Source organism: Apaloderma vittatum, unplaced genomic scaffold (assembly GCF_000703405.1).
Source record: "Apaloderma vittatum isolate BGI_N311 unplaced genomic scaffold, ASM70340v1 scaffold12351, whole genome shotgun sequence".
In the NCBI taxonomy this organism is placed as follows: Eukaryota; Metazoa; Chordata; class Aves; order Trogoniformes; family Trogonidae; genus Apaloderma; species Apaloderma vittatum.
Window position 1 is genome coordinate 35,885 of NW_009700855.1, and position 23,644 is coordinate 59,528.

The 23,644-nt window shown below is 36.2% G+C and overlaps 1 protein-coding gene across 1 annotated transcript in view; it reads right to left on the minus strand.

Moving 5' to 3' along the window:
- TLK1 (tousled-like kinase 1) overlaps positions 1 to 23,644 on the minus strand; it is a 50,389-nt gene that overhangs the window by 17,880 nt on the left and 8,865 nt on the right. The window contains exons 3-12 of the mRNA XM_009878914.1: positions 23,324 to 23,442; positions 19,605 to 19,676; positions 14,129 to 14,204; positions 11,686 to 11,732; positions 11,207 to 11,293; positions 9,991 to 10,080; positions 9,110 to 9,202; positions 7,830 to 7,940; positions 6,131 to 6,267; positions 4,685 to 4,873 (exon numbers count right to left, since the gene is read on the minus strand). Coding sequence (XP_009877216.1) covers positions 4,685 to 4,873; positions 6,131 to 6,267; positions 7,830 to 7,940; positions 9,110 to 9,202; positions 9,991 to 10,080; positions 11,207 to 11,293; positions 11,686 to 11,732; positions 14,129 to 14,204; positions 19,605 to 19,676; positions 23,324 to 23,437 — 1,016 coding nt within the window. The 5' untranslated portion in view covers positions 23,438 to 23,442. The remainder of the gene's footprint in view (positions 1 to 4,684; positions 4,874 to 6,130; positions 6,268 to 7,829; positions 7,941 to 9,109; positions 9,203 to 9,990; positions 10,081 to 11,206; positions 11,294 to 11,685; positions 11,733 to 14,128; positions 14,205 to 19,604; positions 19,677 to 23,323; positions 23,443 to 23,644) is intronic.

The following is a 23,644-nucleotide window of genomic DNA, read 5'->3' on the forward strand; positions in this document are numbered from 1 at the left end:
ATGGTATATCCCAATAAAAGACTGTTTTCCATTTTTCTATTTCCTTACAAATCTAACTCTATTAGAGGCACAGCATGATTCACAGCAACTTGAAACTCTTGTTGTTGACCACCACATTTTGGAGGAAGACACAGAAAATGCTGAACTGTACACAGCCACTTTGGATTTTGCTTGTTTACTTATGAAAAACAAAACTTTATTTCCTCAAATTTAGAAACATTTACTTTTTTTTTTTGAAGTAATTACTTTTTATCTATAAATATCCTGTACTTTATACTCATACTAAAACAGCACATGACAAACGAGGGCAAAACAATGACAGCGTGCATGCCGTCAGTTTTTTCTGGCAATAGGCCACCACCTCACTGCACAGGCTGAACACATCAACCCTAGAGATGGTTTCCCACCGGCCCGTCGCTTCCCACCGCCTTCTGCGGGGAAGTGACACGCTGAAGGCACCTGCTGAAAACAGAAGTCACCTGCGAGATGCCATCATTTCCCACAGAAGGGGTTGTTCCTCCATGACCAGAGACACACGGGTCTCATCAGATGTGGAGGCAGAAACACTCAGGAGCACAGGGGAGGGAAAAAAAACAGGCTGCTGCCATTCCCTAAACAACAGACAGTCAGGATTGAGCTTGACCTGAGGAACGTTAGGGAAGAAGGGCAGCTGGGAGTACATTGTATGAATTAATCTGCTAATAGTCTGGTCCTGACTGTCATCTTTTTGGCTCAAAACTACTGTGTGATAAGTGCCATATTTTAACTATCTACACCCAAAGGATACAACCATACCAATGCAATGCATTCCCGAAATCCACAAAAAAAAGCACTGGACGTATTCTGTGCATGCCGTGTAATTTTACCATGATGTGAAGGGCTATGGTGTGCCATCAGAGTGATTCCAAAGAATGTTTATCCATATGGTGATAGGTACTTCACATATATAAATATAATTTTATATATATATTGTCACTGGAAGAAACTAGACAGCGTACCTACCCTGAAAGGCTTGCTTAATTATTATTATTACTACTAATTTAAACATTTTTAAATTAGCAAAAATAGGGCTTACAGTCATTTAACATTTTCATTGTCAAATTTCAAAAGTCTTTGACACAGTGCACATGGCTACACATAATATATTCTTTGAGCTTCTGCCTCACAAGTTCAGACAAAATCTTCTTCTATGATGAAAACATTCTTTTTAGCAGGTACAGACAAGATGAAGAACCAAAATGGCCATGTTCTCCTTGTTTTCATGATGATCAAGCCTGGCATGTTTACAACCATCTCTCCTCTCACCTTTTTCCAGCTGAAAAACCATCTTGGATAAATAGGCACAGCTGAATGTGGCCACAGCCCCAAACAGCCACACACATCCAATACAAGCTTTAGGCTACAATTTCCAAGGAGCTTCTTTCTTTGGTCCAACCTTACTCTCACTCTAGTTCATTACACTTCTACAAGGATGAGCAGACACTGACCAAGACAAAGCCTCCCACTGGGGTATTTTTTCCCCATTGTTTCTATGTTTGCCTTAGAAAGAGACTGCCTCAGGAAAGCAGCTGTCTTTACTTGTCCTGTAAAGCCTGAGACACTGTTGGCACTTCAGCCTAAGAAAGTTTCTGAAAATACTTCTATTTGTTCCATACAGAACAGAATGCTCCCTCTGAATGATGCATTTCTTCAGCTACAGTAACAAACTCTGCCAGCTCCCTCTGCTCTCCCGTTCTAAATTGTACGCAGGGACAAGGATGCACGCAGGCTCCCATGGAGGAACTGGGAAGCAGAGAAGGGGCGACTGGGAAGTGAATGCAACCGACACAGCGGAAGCTGCACAGGGAGGACTGTGCCACCTAAACGAAACAAAATGTTGCTCCTACAAATGAAACAAGAGCTGCTTCCAAGAACTGGGGACTAGCAGTATAATCTCTCAGTCTCCAAACAATTTGGAATAGTTTTTGAAAAGGTTTTTCCGGGGCTAAGGCAGCAATCTCTACTTCAAAAAAAGTTTTTTTCTTTAAATAAATTTCTATTTATTCATTTCATGTAAGACTAATAAAATTACTTTGCTCAATAGAAAAGATATCTCTCAAAATTGAAACTACTTTTTAGTTTTGGTTTGGGCCATGAAACAAGAACGAACGATGGAAAACCAGGAGAGTGTTTAGACTCACCTGTTGCATGTTACTTAAACACCAAACCTACCATTCACTCACAGGACACTGGCAGATTGCCACTTTTATACTAGTAACTTCAGTGCAAAAAAAAATTGCTTTTAAATTTGTATGAGAGATCGCAGTATATTCAGATAAACTAAAACAACACTCTTACTGAGAATGCCTCAGGCAACACCTTCAATCCATTTCAAAACAGTTAACACTGTTTTCAGAACTAAATACTGCTTGTTACAAAGCTACGGATCATTTTGTCTTGTCAATACCTGCAGCTGGAGACATTTTCTAAAGCAAAGAAGGCAGTGGTGGGGACATTTGTTGCTAACAACCTTCAGCAAGTTGTTTGTTTGTTTAAAAAGATCTGCCTAATCGCATATATGTTGCACCGATTTACTAATGGTTTAGTTCATTAACCTCAAGCAGCAATGCCCTTCCCTACGCCTCATATAAACAGAGCCTCTTCCATTTGGCAATACTAATTAAGGTCATTACTTCTGAAGTAACACAGGAACAGTGATAAGCACAACATAATAGGAGGGAATCACATACAATAGAGGAAAAATTTACTCTAAAAATGGAAGTGCTCAATTAATAATTGTTTAACTAAGACACACAAGTTCTGTACGGAGAAGTAGAGAGGAATCAACAAAGACTACTATACAAAATTATAATAAATCTTACATACACACATGAATAAAACCCTTTCAAATAAAAGCCTAAAAACATGATGTGGCTTGATGATTCTGTGATTTCAAGACATGTAACAGATCTTCTCAAAGGTCTGGAACAAAATTTATAAGCTTATTGTATAGACACGCAATCATAGATCTCATAGCTAGATTATGTAATGATCAAATTAGGATACTTAAAAGCAAAACAGTTTCGATTCAACAGCAGCTTACACTTATGCTAGCATTAGATACAAAAGGGTAATTCTGATTTTTCTTGTAATTTCATAACCAGCAAACGTTTTCATGTACCATTTAACATGTAACTGGTTAAGCCAAATGAAATGAAAATTTAGAAAGTTTTTAGTAATTTAGGAATTATTTAAAACTGTGTAACACCAGAGAATAGTCAGAAGCATATTATCAGGAATTCATCTTGTTCTACTTATTAAGTAGAATGTCTTCTGTATTTTTTCCCAAATGTATATTTTATCACCTCCTAAAGCAGCAATAAGATTATGGAAATTTAACAAGAATGAAGATATGATAGCAAATTAAAAGTTCTGTTATTTTTCAGGTCTTTTCCATTACTTAAATGTTACTTTTATTAACAAGAGGTATTACATTTAAACGAAAAGGGCATTTGCAACATGATGACAATCCTTACCATATTATTCAGAAGTACTAAATTATAATATAAGAAGAAACACAGGCACTAAGCATTACTAAAGAATTCATTTAATTCATGATTATTCAGTTCTCTACCAAAATAAATGAGCAACACTAATCAAGATCTGCTTACATCACCAGCCTTACTACTGTATTTTCATGGTATTTTTGTCACAGCCAAACAATTTCACAATGTTAACTTGAAGAATTATGCAAAATACATGCAGCTGTCTTCAAATTGATGGTCCAAACATACGTATTTTGCAGATCTAACCAGAGTAATTTATTTAGCCCCCACCCCAGAGGTATAAATTACTACCTCCACAAGTGAGAGGTGATAGGTGACCATGTTCACCACAGAGTCTAGTTCTGCAAAGATAGATTAATTTGTTAGTCTTTTAACCCTAGCTGTTTACTTTTTATTTAAGTTGACTAGGAACACGACCAGCTCTAGCCTCTTAGCATCAAGAGCAGTAACTAGTACCACCAAGCAGCAACCTCATAAAATACTCAGATGTCAAGAATGCATCTGTTTGTGCCTTGAATTATACCATTTCAGTCCACAGGAAACAAAGCCACTTGAAAAATGGAGAATTTTTTGACAGCTCTCAATTTTTATGTTCAAATGACAAAAAAAACCCCACAAACCAACACTGTCAATATGTGAAATGGGATCACTAACTCCTGACAATTGCTCTCTAACATCTAGCATTCAAAGGGCAGGAAAAAAATCTGGTTTTAGACATGTCTTCCAATACTAAAGCTGAAGAAAAGTTCTTATTGTCAGCTAAAGATTGTTACAGGAAAAGTCAAATGACCTCTAACTAAAGGAGAGGCTCCTAAACCAATGTGGATCAAAACAAGTTCACGAGGTATCGGTGACATTACAAGAGCAGGAAACCAGAGTAAGGACTCCTCAGGAAAACCGAAGGAACACTGCATAAACACCGAATGGGCCTTTCTCTGGTGACTTTACCAAAAATAAATTGGGCAACTGTACAACATCTTCATAGGCAGTGGTGCAAATTTCTCTAACATCAGCAAGTCGTCAGTGAGAATATAGCTGCTGAATATACTGAGTGTCTTTTTATGCTGTTATTTGAATAGAACTCACACAGACAATATCTGAGAATTTATGTAAAAGACTGATTGAAATGTTAAACTTACAGCTGCGGTAAATTTGGTCTAACAAAGGGATCGTTTTCTGCCCCATTCACAGCTTTATTTTTCCTCTGCTTGGGTTCAGAATTGGCAGATGGTGCCTGAGAATTATTTGTAGTTGGAGGCTTTCGCTTGGCCAGGAGCTTTCTTTGCCTTTCAATGTCTTCCCTTTGTTGATTCACCCATTCTTGCTGCCTGTAAATCAAAAAAAAAATAAAGCTTTAATAAAGTTTCATAATTTTGATTTTTTTTAAGAACTATGTTTCTAACTGTTAAGGCATTAAGAAATTTTTAGAAAACTTTCTGTACATGTGAAAACACTTCCTAGGATAAAGAACATCAATGTCCTTCACGAGGTAGAAAAATTTTGCTAATGTTTTAGCATAATTTACTTTTGAAATATGTGGCGTTTTTTGATTTTGGGGTTGTTTCATTTTTGAAAGTGTTACACATGATTTCTCTGTTAAAGAGGAGGGAAAAAAAAAAAAAAAAAGTATCTGAACTGGTGGATAGCTTCCTTTATAGCTCCAAAAGAAACGTAAGAGTCAATGGAGTACTTTTTTATATGCCAAATACTGAATTTGATCTGACCATTCCCAAACAAACCATCAGTTGGTTTCTAGAGTAAATAATTACAGCTTTTATGCGAAATACATATACAGATTGTTTTTAAGATTTTCTTAAAAAATCCCAATGCCCTAGGCAATCACATAATGTTAAGACCTATAGACTGCCCTTCAAAAACTAAAATCTTGGTGGTTTACTTTTTAATATATCTATGTGTATGTGTGTATATATATATCTCCAAATATTGAACCAGACTCATTACCAAAGAACAGCTTTTGAGGCACAGCATAATTATTTTAACACCACCTCTGATGGTCTCCCAGAGCCCTTTATCTTGGCCCCATCTCTGCTAAAATACCTGTTGCAGCAGCTCTTTTCCAGATGGCTGCTCTTCCCCATCCACTTGCACTAGACCCTATCTGAGGCTGCCAAATCCGTTACTCCTGCTTCAGAGCACTGAGGAGCCGGATGCCTGAAAAAACTGCTGCAGTGATGGATGTGGAGGCAGCACCTGTGTGACCAATGACAACTTCACAGACCTCATCTCCCTCACTGATCACCAACGGTACACGGTTAGCTGCTGATTTAGTTTTACAGCTCTTTCTGCCAGCTGAGCTGAATAATTATGTGCTGCTCATTTAGTTCATTCATGCTTTTCTAAGGATAGTTAAAATCAAGTGAAACCAAACTGTCTTTCAAAGACAGCCAGCCTTCGTATTCTCTCAGCTGATTAAGGAAGTTCTGTATCGTACTCTCAGTCTTCAATAGGCAAAGCAAGATAAAATGTATGAAAAGCCGCTCCAACCCGAGAACCTCAGTGATAAAAAATTCCACTAGAGGGAACTAACAATTAGTGAGAATTTTAAGAACATAGCATTGACTAACTTCACAAGATTTTGAAATGCAAAGCCATCTGTCCACTGTTCCGTAAATGAAGCACCATGACGAACTGTTGTAAAATGCCCCAGGCGTAATCTGTCTTGCATGCTCTTCTCTCTACTTGCCAGCTTTTCTTGTGTGCTCTAGGAAAACAAAAAAAATTAGTATTTAGCAATATTAAAGTATTCAAGAAGTTAATACAACACTCAGAGGTTTTTCCTCCAACAACAACTTTCTAAGGGAAGGATAAAAAGAGAGTAAATGAAAATACATTTTATTTCTTTACTTCATTTATTCTAATTTCTGCAGAACGCAAACATCTGGTTTGGTACTAATGACAATTTCTACATCAAAGAAATATCCGAGTTTGAATCAGCTTTCCTATAAAGTTTGCTGTTCTTCAGAATTAACAAAACATCTTATTTGTAAATACAGCAAAACTGATAAAGTTATCACCATCATACAGGCATATAATTAAGATCATGGCTGTACACATCTATTATACTAAACGAGCCTGCTTATCTCTCAGAAAGAGTGCATCTGCTGTACTTGCCCAGGAAACTCCCCTGACAGAGCATCTATGTTACTACTTGTACCAAATTGAGGGAGCTCAGGAATCCTGAAATGGGAACACGCTGCAGGTAGCCTTAACTGCAACCAGCCAGTCACTCGGAGTAACTCGGAGTGACTGCCCAGGCTGCTTCAGCCCAAGAAGAACGAACACTGTGAACCCCACTGATGGACAGATACTTCCTCGGTACAAATGCTTGCTTCTTTAAGAAATTCATGTGCCCCAAAACCACACACAACAACCTGTGAGAAGCTGACATTTGTGCAAAAAGACTTCTAGACTGACAAGGCGGCCCGCATGGCCTCGCACAAAAAATGGCCTCTGCGATACTCTCAGTCTGAAGATGTCCACCTAGCCTCATGCTGAACAGAACATTTCCCTGCATTCCCCTTATGCTGGAATTTAAGAGGACTGCACTAGTTTATTTAAAGCATGCTAGTGAGGAAACTCTCCCTAATCCTCTAACGGAGCAGTTTGTGCCCTCCTGATATGTAGTAAGCTGATTTTCTATTCATTTTTTTTTAAGAAGTAAGGCTACTTTAAAGAAGAGGAAGAGAAACAAGGTATCTTGCCTTTTAAGAAATGGCTGCAAGTTTAAATATAATTGGCATTAAATTTGAAATAAATATTTCTTTCATAGTAGTACAAAGGTGAATGGTCAACTTACATTTCCTTGTTTCTATTAACTCTGAGTTACCATAGCTTTTTATCATTTTACATCAAAAATTCTCAGTCACTTAAGTGTCTCACAAAGAGGTTTTTTATCTCTCCCCCTGCAACAGATTATGTTCAGAATTTTTTTTCATCCACTTCACTACAATTTTAAAGTTTGTCCAGAAAATCTGCCACATACTAAATTCTTATCTTTTATGCTTCGTTATATCTTAATTATTCATTATATGAACACCCTCTTAAATTAAAAGGTACATGTTCCATGATCTGAAAAAGGCTCCACATTTTATTTTTCCTATTCAGGCTTATAAAAACACTCACTGCCAGATAAAGACCATGCACATGAAGTTTCAGTCTCTGAGACTAATGTGAAAAAGTTCAAAGTGAAAATGAAATCATAATAGAGTTCTATAGCACCCTCACAGTTTTTAATCACAAAGATTTTTAAAATGGTAAACTTACCTTTTCAATTAGAAGCTTCTTACTCATTGAAATACATTTGTTTAACCTTTCTTTGTATTTTTCAAGTAGCTTTTGTTGTTCATCTATTTGTCTTCTAAGATCACAGTTAGCCTAACAAATATACACAGGATATGAAAAGATACATCTAAGCACTATTTTTAATCAGCTGTCCCAGAAAATAAAACTATCTATGTTCATGTGACTAAAGTAAGGAAAATGCATAAAGCACACATATAGGCAAAAATCTCATTTCACAGATCTAAACTCATCTGCAGAAGGATGCCTTGCTTCCTTTTTTATTTCCTTTATATTGAACTGCATTCTGCATTACAGAGCATTGTACATATAAATAATATATTAAAAAAATTGGACTGGTCACTCTTCCAGTCCTCCAGTGCTAAACTGGAAGCTAATTTTAGCTCTGGGTCCTTTACATCCGATTGCTGAAGTCATGTGAAGATCTAACATTTTTAATGTCAAAGGAAACAAAAAATTCACTATGATAGAAGTTTCAATTACCTGAGTATGAATTTTAACAAGTTCCCTACATTCCAACTATATTTACCTTACCAACCCAGAAAAAGACACAGCAATAATCTCTTTGAAACATTTTTTTAAATAGGTTAGGTTTGCTTATCCATACTGTCGAACACATGCTAAAACAGTCCACATACAAATACTAAATAGATTACGCGTTATGAATATATTTTATTCTCTCATATTTCTATATATCACCTCTCCAACACTTCTTTCAAGAGCACAAGTATTAAGAATTGTCTTCTGAAAACGGGTCTTGGAGCACAGTATAGCATACGTTTCTTATTAAAAGTAGTTATTTATAGCCAGTAATAATTACTGTCACATTCACCTCCATTCTGAAACTGCCAACAGTTGCCTCACTGATAACTACTATTCACAATCAGAAAAATAAAAAAACCACCTGTTACACGAAATTATATTATGAAGTTACGGAATTAAGTGCCTGCGAAACAGCATCAGCTTTCTTTGTACTTTCAGAAAGTCTAGAAACGTATTTAATTATTAACAAGCTGTAGCACAGAAGCAGAAAAAAAACACAGCACCTTATACATTTTGTTTTATAGAATTCTCAGATTTTCAGAAGAAAACAATACAAAAATTAAAAGCTCATTTCACCGTTTAATTTAGATAACTCCAGAATAATTTTTATAAAAAATATTAGTCAAATATTTAAAATATTTGCCTCAGATTAATTGTCTGTTGTTCTGAATAAACATCTCTATTCCAAGTCTAACACTTACCCTGAGTAAGTCATCTATACGACCTTCTTTCTTTTCCAAGTCTTGATTTTTATTACTTTCTAGCGCAGCTAATTTCAGCATTGTGAGATCAGTCTAAAAAGAACATTTTGAAATATTTATCCTTTGCTTTAGCATTTACTGCATTATTTTTATTGTGTTAGTTACACAAAGAAATAAACTACTTTAAAACATGCAAAACTGGCACATCTTATCTTTACGCATCTTAGAAGTGTCATGGAAGGTTCTTATTTAAAACTGCTTTCCCTCTTCATAAGGATGACTGTAAATAGCTGGAACAAACCACTAAGTGTTAAAAGATTTTATCACTAATTGAAAAGGTATTGTTCACAGAAAAAGCAGACAAACCAGGGCAAGAATGTAAATGTCAACTAACTACTTTAAATTCTGTGCATTGGGTCAACAGGCAAAGTAGTGTTTTCTAACTTGTGATAGATCACGTCAGAAACAGCGGAGAGGATAAAGCAGTTGCTTTTGGCTTTTAAAAGTTATGACAAAATCGTATCTTGATCTTTTTGATTACCATCTCATTCTTCTTCTTCACTATCATATTTTAAATGCAATACGACAGCAGCAGCTGTCACTTCAAATATTGCCTGGAAAAGCAGCCTCTATTTCTAACATCACACAACCGCTAAAATCTTGAGCAAAACCCTCCCAACAACATGGTCATCTAACTACTCATGAAGCATAACACTGGAAGCAGAGCAAGTGTAGAATACAAAAAAGAACTTCGGCAGATTGTAAAAAAGCAAAGCTTTTGAAAGCTTTTAAGTGTCTAGAAGTTGAAAGACAAAGAAACAAACATATCTATCACATTTTTGTTAGTCTGATATGATATAGGATATCTCAAAAGTAGTTACCTGAATAATTTTAAAAGATAACTGCTTTGGTTGCGTGATAGGGTGGTCCCCAAAAGCTAATGAAGTAGGAGAAGGACTATTCTGTCGGACCTAGAATGCATGAAAACAAAGGATTTTAGATACAATGGCATATTCAACTACGAACACAGCCTATATACAACTCTTGGCAGAAAAATCATATAGAATAGAGAAAGAAAGTATCTTTATTACAGAAGATACTCCTTGGAGCACTGCATTGAGAGCTATCACTATGCTATTACATACCTCTTGCAGTTTAGAAAGGATGTAATATATTCTCTGAGAAAATTAAGATTGTCACTTTGGGGAAACAGACTGAAAGATTTAAGAAAATACAAAACTGACGTAAAGTGGTATCTGTCTTACACAGGCTTCTTTTTCCAATTCTAGGCTTTCACAATTCAAAAAAAAAAAAAACGTAACACAAGTTACTTTTGGAGTGGTTATTTCCCACCGGAGAACCATAAAGGAGAATCTAGTGCAGATCAGAACACAAACCCTGTTAACAAAACTTCCCAAAACCCACAAGGTTTGAGTGAATGAGACCATTTCCAATTCAAATTCCACAATCTGTATTATTATCTGTATTACAGTTAAGCAAGAATAAGATGATGCCTGAAATTGAAAGTACGGGGAATAAAGGCTGAGGTCTACCAGCAGAGAAAACAAATCCTTTCTGTAACTGGCAGAATCTGTTTGGCCATTTGGACCCACTTGTGTATATGCGTGCCACTGAAACTGTGCATATGAGAAGGGAAATAAAATTAGTGTGACCAGCGAAGAGAATTTTAAAAGGAAACAGTCAAATTAAGTGTCAGTTATCTAAAAACTTAGGACTTATCAAAAATTAAACTGTTTTAAGTGCTGAGATTGGGGTTCAGTTTTCTCATAAGTAGCAAAAATCCTCCCTGTTTCTCTGTGAGGCTTGTGAATAGATATCGTCAGGATATTCTAACATTTATTCAACATTTTACACCATTACTTTGCATTTTAAAATGATGTTTTAGAAAGTCCCAGGGTTAACAGACATTTTTATTTTTAATATTAACTACATCCCCCTCTCCTCTCACTGAAAGAATAAAATCCTTCCCAGAATTCCTTCCTTTGAAGAATTTTCCCTTGAATATAAATTCTTTTCAGTTATGCTACTTCCAGACTACAAAAGTATCTCCAGCAGTTATGATATTCACAAACTTACAGAAGAAGGAGCGGAATGTGAATTCTGAGGAGATCGGATCGCAGGAGGCACGCCTCGCACTGGACTAGAGCCGTTTCCACCTTGGTACTGTAGATAAGACATGGCCCTCCAATTAGTCAATCTTCTCATCAAAATACATTATACATCTACTGATTTATACAGCTCATGTTGTACACAGAATTTGTGAATCAGACTGTATTACTTCTATTAGTCTGTTAGTGTAGCTGTTAGCCATTTAAAAAGTGTGAAAGAAAATGGGGTTTGCATTTTGGCTCAGGCTGCACCAAGAGACAACTGCATCTCTACTTTGAGGTTTAGTACTCATAAACCTACATAAAGAAAAAAAAAAAGTATCCTCTCAAGAGGCCTGTCCATTACAAAAAAAAATTTTGTAACATCCGAAGAAACCTAAAAGTAAATTTTAAAGCTAAAGTAAATTTTACAAACACACAAAAAACAAACACACACAAAAAACTTACCTCAAAATAGTCACTTATCTTGTGACCACGTCCCCCAATATTCTTTCCTGAAACAAATACATTAATACATTAGAACTGACGAAATAAATTACCTACACAGTCATTATAGTAAAATCTTACCACTTGTTAATCTGTTTTCTTTGATGTGCTAATATGTGGTCTCCCTATGCAGATAATTAAGGGATTGGCCACAAAGAGATTTGCATATTCCATTCATTGAGAAATCAGAAATTAAGTCATACCTCAACTCCTAAACCACATTAGTGCAAAGTTAACTGTAACCCAAGACATCTCATAGATAACAGGAAACATCTCTCATCCTACAGATCCAACCTTTAGCTCCAAGTTTTTCCTCCCTTTCCAAGCACTGTCAAAGTTCACCCACTTCCGAAATACCAAATTAACCAAGGCTATTAGCTCCAGATGAGCTATTGTGCCCAGATGTTCAGCCTGAAGATTTCCTTAAGTGCCCGTAACAGTGTGGGCACGGAGGATGACAAGTATTTCCAATCCTCCCAACTTCATTACGAACTGGCTAACTCACAGGCTTAACTACAGAGCAGAATGACAGAGTAGAATTTCTTTTATCTTAATCAGTATTGAGAGTTGAGAAGCACCAATGTGATTTAAACTTTCTTCAACGTGAGGACCTGACCCATACATGGCATTCCAGAGGTTGGACCAGTGCCTTAGTGAATGGCATAAATGCTTTATTTGTCCCTAAAATGACTGATAAATCTACCTGTTTAGGAGACATCTTGAAAACAGATCATTGTTCATAGCTTTTTCTTTATAGCAAGAAATTTTTTTGATAAATTAGGAGATCAAATTAGGTCCAAAAATGTAATTTCGTACTTTTTAGGCAAGATTTTCAAGCTTTTATATTGCTTCAGCCCTGAAGAATTCTTTTCAGTCCTATACTTGCACTGCTGTGTAATTTTGTGTCACTAAGATATACCAAAAAGCAAAACAATCATTTGGCAATCCTTCTTGTGTTAAGACTTTGTAACAGCAATATTTAGATAATTCAAGGACCTAGAAGAGCACACAGCTAACTCCACCAGCAGTTACCCAGTTAGCACACATATCACTGCTACTGCCCTCCAGCCAGTTCTTTACCTACCCTATAATTCTGCTAGTGATGTCTTCATGCTAAATTATCATGTATCACTTTATCAATTTAAATTTTGCTTTCATGCCGATAAATGAGACTGCATTCCTTTGCAGTATAGAAAAATCTATTCTGTGTCATGTTACAGAACTCTGCACTGAAGAAATTAATCAAATTATTTTGGCGCAGCCAATTATAAACAGATTTACGCTGATTTTATCCCACTTTCCAATTATCTTCACATTCTAAACAATGCTTTTCTTCAACATTTATGGATTATTTTGCATGTTGCAAAGTCAAAATTTTAGGAATACAACAGACAACAGATGGATCTCATTCCTTTTTGTCAATACAACAGCAGTATCTGCTGTGCTTCAGATACACTGTACCACTCCAAGATGCAGTTTCCTAGCCCAGTTCCTTGAGAATATTGCAGTGGACTATTCAGTTGCACTGCTGCTGACAGTAAAATAGTAAGACATTATGAACATAGTGTCTATGCCAAAAAGTTCCAAAAATTCCTGTCATCTCTAATTTCAACTTTCATTGGCAGAGGGAAGGACAGGCTATTAGAAGAACAGAAATAGGAAATTTCATTTAAGATCTCTGAATAAAGCAGGTCTCTATGATGTAACACTTAAAAATAAAATAATTTTAGTGAAACTACATAATTCTTCAATAAATAGCATGTTGCAGCATGAGGATGTCCAGATCTAGACCCCATTGATATGTATCTGAAGTGACATTTCCTAGCTAATAAAGATCTTATCAAAACTTTCCACTCCCCTTTAGATTAATTTTTGCCTTGAGGTTAAATTCCCACCATTCCTCCTCGAAAAGTCATGCTAAAGAGAGGAATAACAAAAACTATGCTTTGTAAATATAAAAATATTTCCCATCCTCTAGACCACTACACTGTGCAATAATCCATAGAAAAGGAAGAATAGAATTCAATTTTAGATACACCTGAAAACCAAGCAATCAGATATTATAATCCGTAATCCCTTTTCTCCCTTACCTACTGAAAAGAAACACAAACCACAAAGGTATTTCAGAAGCGAAGAACTGCTACAACTCTTAAAAAGCATACAGAGTTGTATTATAACTGCAACTTATAGATTAGCACACAATTCTTACGGGAAATTATCAGCCCAGTTCAGGTTTTGTTTGCCCAGCCTTTCCAGTACGTATTTAATTTATCTTCCAAAACCCAACACCTGTCTTATGCAAGGAAATACACAGAATTTTTAAGGCTAAGAGTCAAAACTTCATGCATTATAATTTCATTAAATACATTCAATAGCTATCTGATTCAGTTACATTTTAGTTTACCTTGGCTGCTCTCACTCTGAGTGTCTGCTTTTCTTTTTCTTCCTCTGGAAGGTTCTGACTGTTTTTTCTCTGGAGTCTACAAACAACAAAAAGAATTTCATCCAGCAGCATCTCTATTTATTTATATTACTGCTATATTATTGTGAAATAAATTGAAATCTCCATTCACAAAACATAATTTCACAATTCAGCAGGGATATAATTTCAGATCGTAGTTAAAGTAGATTATATGATCCTTAGCCACCCAGATAAATATAAGCTAGAAAATATATTTAAGAAAGCTAGTTATAATTCTTAAACAATTTCCCAAAAGGCAATTCTACATATTAATTGTTTAGCACTTAACCTTTTCATCCATTCTGGAGCTTACAAACACCTGATTTGGTTTCACTTATGGCTACATTTTACAGAGATCTTTGTATTGTAGTTGTGGGTGTTTTAAAGCTTAATATTTAGTGAAATAAGCTGATTCCTGACGGTGTTCTGTAAACATTGCCACAGTATAAACATGAAGCCATAGTCCTTCAATAGGAAGCCAATAATGTTACGCATTTTTGGAAATGAGGAAGTCATCTCTAAACTAATACAAACTGTAAATTTCTAGAATCTGCTTCAGATTTAAGAAAGAAAAACAGAGAGCAATTGCTCAAAATTTTAATAACTATCCACTTGGAAAGTGTCTTCATCTCCTCCCCATTGTGTTTGGCTCTCAAGAAAGTCAACAAAAAATATCGATAAGTCAAAAAATACAGATCTGTTAAAAATGCATTCCAGAAACATTGTATATAGTTGCCTAGAAACCACAATCAGCATGTACAACACAGATAACAAGAAAAAAGGCTGTGATCAGAAGCATCTCTAAATTATATTTGCTCTCCCTTGATCTGAGGATTCAAGCCAGTTAGTCTCCCCAGCGTAAGCTTAAACTCCGGAGGCTGCTTTGGTTCAGGGAAAAGCTGGTGCAGCTGTGTGCATATTCTGCCTCCAAGCAGCCTCATTCCAGCTACTGGAGAAAGCACAGAAGCCATTACACCAACTTTGTTTTAAACTCAAGAAATCAACGGTCCCTAACATCTTGCACTAAAGTTGAGATCACATCATGCTTCATTTTTTAATGATACCATCATTTTATCATTTCATCGTATTTGTCAGTTTGTGCGCTAAGGAAATTATATCAAAATTCAAACTTCAGCTCCTCACTAAAAGGATTTAAAGTATGCTCTGGTTCCAAAATCTTCACCTGGACATCTTCAAATATAAATTTACTACTAATATTCTAAAATATCTATTTTGACAAAGAATCACTTTAAGTTACCTGTGATGCATAGAAAAATATCAGTCTATAAAAGAATAGTCAGGACAGGAAAGGCTCTCCTTAGGCATGTATTTTTTAGAAGTTTTAGCTCTGTCGATAGCTTCATACAACCATCTTTGGAAGTTTTACTACTGTAACTATTGTATTATCAGGATACAAATGAAGTTCAAATTACATATATTAGCAAGCACAGACTCCTGTAAATGGAGTTATCTTAAGACTGTATGAGTTTAAAAGCAGAAAGCATAGCTTAGAAATATTGCTTTAATAATTTGCAATCACTTCTAGGCAAATAGGTAACATTTAGCTATCTTTCCACAACACTAAATTGAAACTACTTAACCAAGCATCTTCATGTTATTCTTATTTTCCAGCTTTCAATTTTGCAGTTAGCATTCTAACGTACTCAGTTTTATCTACCATATCAAGCAGAAAACTTGTTTAAAAGCTAATTAATGACTAAACATTTAAGATTTCCCCCATCGAAATTAGTTTCCAGCTGTAGCGACTGATATCTTGTATTTAAAACCAGACATTTAAAGAGGTTTATAGTTTTAAAACTGAAACTCAAATATAGTTCACAAATGTCTATTTCCTTAAGCTCTTCTGATTTATTTCAGTGTTTAATTTAACCTTCAAAACTAAAAAGTATTAGCACGCTAATGAGGTTATTAATGAGGTTACCCAATAAGGTCATGTTCACCTTTTCCAAGTACAAAATTCACATGGTAATGCGCAGTGTACATCAATCACTAGAAAATGTTCTCCAAAATCCTTTCTAATGAATGGTATCATGCGAATTACAAGAAACTGAAGACTAATGATGTTGAGGATTATCGTCCTGATAAACAAAGACTGAATTTGTTTTCAGTCACTTCGGAAGGATTTACGCAGAGCCAACATGTAGACTGCCACTCCACTATTTCCTGAACGAGACGGGACAGTTTTGCAGTCAGCCACAGTTCAACTGAAAACCGTGGCAGCGCTACCCACAGCTGGGCATTACCAGCAGAGCCTCAGACATCACGGTCGTGAGCCTACTTCACCCCTCAATTTCATGTGCTTCCCCTGAGTCTTCTCTTTAGATTCACAGTTCTACATCTTGGCTTTTCACATTCTCTTTTATAAAATAAGCATTTCTAAGTAGGAACTCTCAAGTAGTTAAAATAATAGTAACCTCCAAACAACTCAGATAAGTATTTTTACGTATTTTATGTACAGTTAAATATTTTCTATCATTACTGCAGAACTGATAACAGCAAAACTCAGAAGCTATATTTATAGAAAAAAAGATATTAAAATCATGTGTAATAAATAGAAGTGTGGGGGGTTTTTTTGTCTCTCAACACTTAAAACTCCAGTATAATACTTATGACTTTTCAGTTGTTAATATTTCTCATATGCATAATGAATGAGTTGCTATTTTTCCAGAATTTTCTTATTTTAAATTCTACTCTCCCCCCAAAGCTTCACAACAAATACAGCAGTGCTGTTTTCCTCTGCAACACATTATAAAATCCAATTAGATCAAACTTTTAGTTACTTCTGAAATTACATTTATAATGAGGGTTCTGCATTATTATGAACTGAAGCAACTAAACAGCTACAAGCAAGTAGAGCAAAACATTTAAATAACTAATCAAACTGGACAAATCAAGCCACAGACAAAGCTGTCCTCCTTTAAATAATTCATTATCTACAGAGAATAGAAAAATCTAGTGATAAATAAAGGAATGTACCAGTAAGCAAAACAAGGAGTAATCTACATGAGGAATGGTAGGGAATGCCAAAATATTTTAAGAAGCATTTGTTCACAACCTGAAGTAGCCAATTTAGGATCTACCTTAACCAAAAGCAGCTAATACACATTCCAATTAAGACCTGCGTCTCACAGCAATAAAGCATTTAATAGAAATAACATATAAATTTAAGAAGAAACTGGAGTACAGATTGGGATATTAAGATTAAACATCCAGCTGATGTTTACCACTCACAATGCTGATCTGAATTCAGAAGAAAGCCTAGTTTCAAGTTATTTTGCAGAACAAGTTTACCTCTGTGAAATATCTCAATTAAAACTGTTTTTCAAGTTAAGTTGCCCCTCTTCATACATCCATGAGGCAGGGGGGAAAAACAAAAAGAAAACACCATAGTTCTATTGGTTATCTTCTGCAACCCCATGTGCAAAAGGAAGAAAAAAATTCACACCAGTAAAACAAAAATGTGTCTGTGTACGGGAAGCTTGCCTTGTTTTGAAAACTAAGTGTGACTTTCTTCTAATGTGCCACTTAGTGATGAAAGCACAGAATGATGACATGAACGTATTAACACAATTTGATCAGAAACTGGCATTCTTGCTAGAAATTAGTTTCAACAATCCCTAGATTTGCATTTTTACTTCTTTCTCCTCCCCAAATCAATTTTATTACAACAGATCTCTCTCAGCATCAAATGATGGCACCACTTACCACGTCTTTTTATTTCCACACTATCATCCACAAGAGGAATTCCCTATTACTATGAATCTCCACTGTCACACCATTAAAAGAAAAAAACAAACACAAAATCTCACAACCTGTTTGCCATATTCGGAATTAAAGTGTACTTCTCACAGGATTCCAGCATATAAGTAATCAGATGCTATTTTAAGAACAAAATTCTAAAAGCTTATTATCATATTTCATATTACAATTACAATTTAATTTAATAACTTCTAAAAATGGGTCAAGAAATCATATTTCATTATTTAATGTCATCAAGACTCATCTTTCAGAAAACATAGAAGAAACCTGAAGCACTGTGCACTGGAGATATGTGCAGGGATATTTTAGAGGAAAAGACTATTTCTATTAAAACGCAAGTTTTAGAATTTTTTTTTTAAAAAATAAAATAAATTATCCCTACCCAGAAGCATGGCTTGAAGTTAAAACACTGTGCAGAGACTGAAGATATGAGTTGAACTTTCAAACTTACACGCTTTGGAAAAACCCTGCCTCTGCATCTCACATATAAAACTATTCTGAGATCACTCAGCTACACCACAGATAGGATTTTCTGCCAAGGAATTGCAATAATGCATCATAACGTGCAGGCCACTGCAGCACATTTCCATTCCCACACCTACTACAGAACTGCATCACTGCCCAAAGTATTTCTAGGAAAAGCCATCAAGAAAAACAACAGGCAGACAGACTCTTCTGGTTAAGAAAATAGTCTATGTACATTGGAAATGAAAATTCAGCTGGGAAAGGCAAGAGGGAGATAAACACAGCAGAGCCTTTTTCAGAGGAGAACGTGAAATCACACAGAGAGAACATTTATTTATAAGGTATCAGTCTTGGGAACCAGCTAAATTCAGTTGCTGGTCAGCCCAGTATAAAAGCACACATCAGAAAATGTCTCACAGTGACTGAGTGAATGAATAATTAGGCACCAAAATAAAGCTTTACCATGTGAGAATAACACTGGAAGCCCACTCCAAACCAACTCTCCCTCCAGCACGACACATACTCTGATGTACATAGGCAGGACCCACCGAGCCCAAATCAGGTAAATCTCAAGAGCTGGATTAGGAGAACTGTATCACTAAATGGGAAATCTTCTGCTCCAGGAAATCTGCACTTTTCACATTAAAATCTAAGAAAAAGGATGAACCCTTTTCTGGATTGTGAAGCGGTACCAGCTAAGAAAACACACAGTCACAACTGCAGCTTTTACAAAGGCAGATTATAGCTGCTGCCTGACCTTGGAGTAAATCTGGATTTTTCAAGAAAATATAGCGAACTAGTTTCTAGAGTATTTTCAAAGATGCAGCCAAAGTCTAGTCAAAGTTTGTCTTATTGCCTAATTAAACAAAAGACAGCAAACTGTTTAAGCATTTTCAGCTCCAAAAGCTCTCTGTATCCTCACATTACAACTATGTAGGTAACAAAGAAGCAGAAGCAGTGAGCTTCAAAATCAAAAATCCAAAGAAACTTCTATGAAGTCATGTCTCCTCCTCCAAGAGATTGTATCTTGCAGTAATGCATACTTTTTCCTATCTAGCTGCGTATTTTGCATTTTACTTTATTTTATACAGAAGCTTTTAAAGCAGAATATAAAATTATGAATTGTTAGCATTAAGATTCTGAGGTAATAAAGAATCTGGTTCCATATACTTACCTCTGATTCTTTATCACTTAAAGATCCCAAGCTTCCAAAACTGTGATTTGAACTTTCGTTATTCGTTGAGGCCTACCAAGACAAATAAAATACTACACATTATATATGGATTTATAAAACACTCACAGTTATAACAATGGTAGTAAAATCTCGTGCTTGCAAGGAAAAAATTATTATCTCGAGAGCACTTGTGACTTGCAGGGGTAAGAAGTTTGACAGGTGGATGTTGTGACAGAGCACAGTAAATTCTGTATTTCAATTGCTTTCAAGCCAAGCAAAATCCTAGAACATTCAAAACCATTTCAGCCTTACTTGGGAATAGGAAAATATCCAATGAAAAACCCTACAACAAATGATACCACTGAATGGTCTTAAAAAGCCAATACTGCTGAAAGTGCTGGAGACTACTAAAAATTTAAATTTTTCAAAGGAAATGCAGTTTAATTTTCTCCAAGACAGATCCTAGGCCATTGTAGAGATTATTTTTTTAATCCATTCAATGACAGAAAATTACAACCTATTGACAATATTATTCTACATTCTTAAAAAAACCCCAATTTCCTCCAAAGTAACAAAAAAAACCCCTGTGAAATAGTCTCATTACAGTATTTATTCACATATTTTCTAAGGTTGATTTGTTCAAAGATCTTTTGAACACAGAATGGCAACATAGACATTTTACTGAAAGAGTCTATTCCATCTTCACATAAAAAAGCCAACATCGAGCTTCTTTTTATCAAAAAAAGAGAATAAATTATATTGCTTGATTATTCTTTCCCATATAGGAAGGCAGAATAAATACTTTGAAGCAAAAGAACAACTAGTTCCAAGGCAGACACTCAGTTATCTTCAAAGCATTAAATCCTAGAACTGCACTGGTCTGCAGGACAATACTGATCTGTGACATCTTCTGAAAAACTGGATTATCTCTGAAATAACATTTCTGAATAAATGTTAAAATGCACAAAATTTCCATGTGTGTTCCCCTCCCAGGCAGTCACTAGGATAGAAATGTCTATATGTAGTTTCTGGTCAGAGTCAGAACAATAACCTCAGTAGATTATATACCTATTACCACTCTTGCTTGCTTACTGAAGAAGCGTGAAGATGATGGGCTTTTTTCTTCCCAATAATTCCAAAAGTCTTCAGCAAAACAGTAGATAAAGGCAGGCTTTCAAAACAGTAGCCCCAATAAGAGTCCATTCAATTTAATTACTAGAAGAATAATGACCTAGAATGTTTCCAAAAATTACAAATGCAGCTGCAACTTCTGTATTATCTTACTAGGTTAGGAAAATGAGTTTGCTATGTGTGGATTTGGGTATGTATGCAAAGCGGAAGCCTTCTTATTTCTACCTTTGAAGTGAAAACAGAGCAACAGAGACCATATTCATACATCACATTTTCCCAGTTACCTCTGCATACCAGATCAAAAAGGTATTAACAGGCTTCTTAATAAAAAACAGATAAGCCTCCCTCAACATCCCCCCCAAGACCAAAGACTGTATTTTATTTATATATTGAAAAGCATATTCCACATAGTCCAACTATTACACTTGGATACACTGTATCTGCTTGCATATAAAATGCTCAGAAATAAAATAAATACAAACTAAACTGATATAATTGCCATTTTACTGATGGTGGGATAAATCACAGGACTAGATATTAGTATTCCCCTCTACCTTCCTACTTCCCAAAATCAAACAAAAAGTAAGCAGGAAAAGAAAAGATACTGCCATGTGTGAAGAACATATGTGAAGCTTTTCTGTCAAAGTTAAGAGAAGTGTCTTAGGTGAGGATCTGCATCAATCAGAAGACAGGGGGCACAGAATCATAGACTGATTTAGGTTGGAAGGGATCTCAAAGATCATCTAGTCTCAAGCCCCCTGCCATGGCAGGGACATCTCCCACTAGAGCAGGGTGCTTAATGCTCCATCCAGCCTGGCCTTACATCGTAAGCTGCTTCCACAACCTCCCTGGGCAACCTGTTCCAGTGTCTCACCACCCTCAGGGTAAAGAACGTCTTCCTTGTAGCTAGTCTAACCCTACGCTCTTCAAGCTCCCACCCATTACCCCTCATTCTATCACTACAGGCCCTTGTAAAAAGCCCCTTCTCAGCCTTCCTGCAGGTCCCGTTCAGGTACTGGAAGGCCTCTAAAGGTCTCCCCGGAGCCTTCTCTTTTCCACGCTGAACAATCCCAACTCTCTCAGCCTGTATTTGTAGGAGAGGTGTTCCAGCCCTCTGACCATCTTGGTAGCCCTCCTCTGGACTCGCTCCAACAGTTCCATGTCTTTCTTGTGTTGGGGGGCTCCACAGCTGGATGCAATATTCCAGGTGGGGTCTCACAAGGGCAGAATCACTTCCCTCGACCTGCTGGTCACACATCTCTTGATGCATGCCAGGATATGGTTGGCTTTCTGGGCTGCAACACGCCCAAATCCCTCTCCCCAGGATTGCTCTCAATCCACTCTTTGCCCAGCCTGTATCTGTGCTTGAGATTGCCTCAGTCCAGGTGCAGGACCTTACACTTGGCCTTGTTAAACTTCAGGAGGCTGGCCTGGGCCCACCTCTCAAGCCTGTCCAGGTCCCTCTGGATGGCATCCACTCCCTCCAGCGTGTCAACCGCACCACACAGCTTTGTGACCTTTGCATCGCTCTCAAAAACAAATTAGGAAGGTATGATGCAAGATCACTATGCACTGATTTCACTTCTTTATAGTTTGTTAGTAATCAGCAATACATCACACATCTCCAGAAATTTCATCAACATCTGCTATCACGTAGTATTTTGTTCTGTAATCAAGACCGGTAATGAAAACGTAGAATAGAAAGCTAAAAATGCTAGCCAGTTTGTGTAAAATGCACACTGCAAACACTACGGAAACAGAATTCAAAAGTACTTTGGTCATGGAGGAAATGTGCCTTAAAAATAAGTGTTATATCTTTTTAACATCTATTAAGTACTACACTTGGTGAAGAACATTCAAATGTACAAAGGCAAAAAGGACTACCTCTGGCTAAGCAATAGTATTGCAGAAATCAGTCTTGGAAGTTGAAGCTAGTAACTTAAACAGTATTTGTAGTACAGGCAAATTTATTTTGCAGATGTATCAACATGTGTAACATATGAATATGGAAGGTAATTAAACCCTTCTATTTAACGTTCTTCATAAGGTTTTTCCTCAAGTGCTGCATCCTGGTTTAGATAATAACAGACAGACTGCAGAAAGCCTACAATAGAAGTAGGTAAAATTTATACAAATGTCTGGGAAAGTCAAAAGAATTCGGTTTTGTTAATCTAGATATATTAGTCTTCAAACAAGTTTAATCTTAAAAACAGACATCACACCAGACTCCCTGTGTCTACTTCAAACCAAACTGTAAGTAGTTGGCCATCTGCAAAAGGGACAATTCCACTAAATACTGTGAAAAACTTCCATCTCTGATCACGTGCACTAGAACAAAACCACAGAAGAGCCTGTATAAGCCTATTCTTTGCTGTTTTTAAGAACAATTCAATGTTCATGTGATAGATAGGTCCAGGATAAACAATCCTATCTCAAAGCAAAATAACAGACTAACAAGGATTTTCTGGAAAGCCTTTTCTAACTCAGTACTTTTGCAAGTAAATCACATGGATAATACACAAGTGAGACTGTGAGTTAAATCAGTATTTCAAAGATGGTAGATCTGGATGACTGCTTTTAGAACTTACTTTAGCTCCAACACTGCAACTTCCAGTACTCCCGGTGCTGCCACTTACTACTCCTGTAAATCTTGCCTCTAACAATTCTTGTCTTCTTGGGTCCAGGCTATGAAGCTCATCCATTGCTCCTAAAAAAGATACATAAATTAATTACATTTCTTAATATTTGCAGCGGAATATTTTACAAACAAGCCAAATCTACCACTGGTCTACACAAACAAAGGATTTATACCTACTATCTCCCATCTTTATGATCCATCTGTTACCTAATAATGAATGCACTCAATGAATTCCAAAAATTTGGGGGAAATTTCTGTGTATCAGAATAGC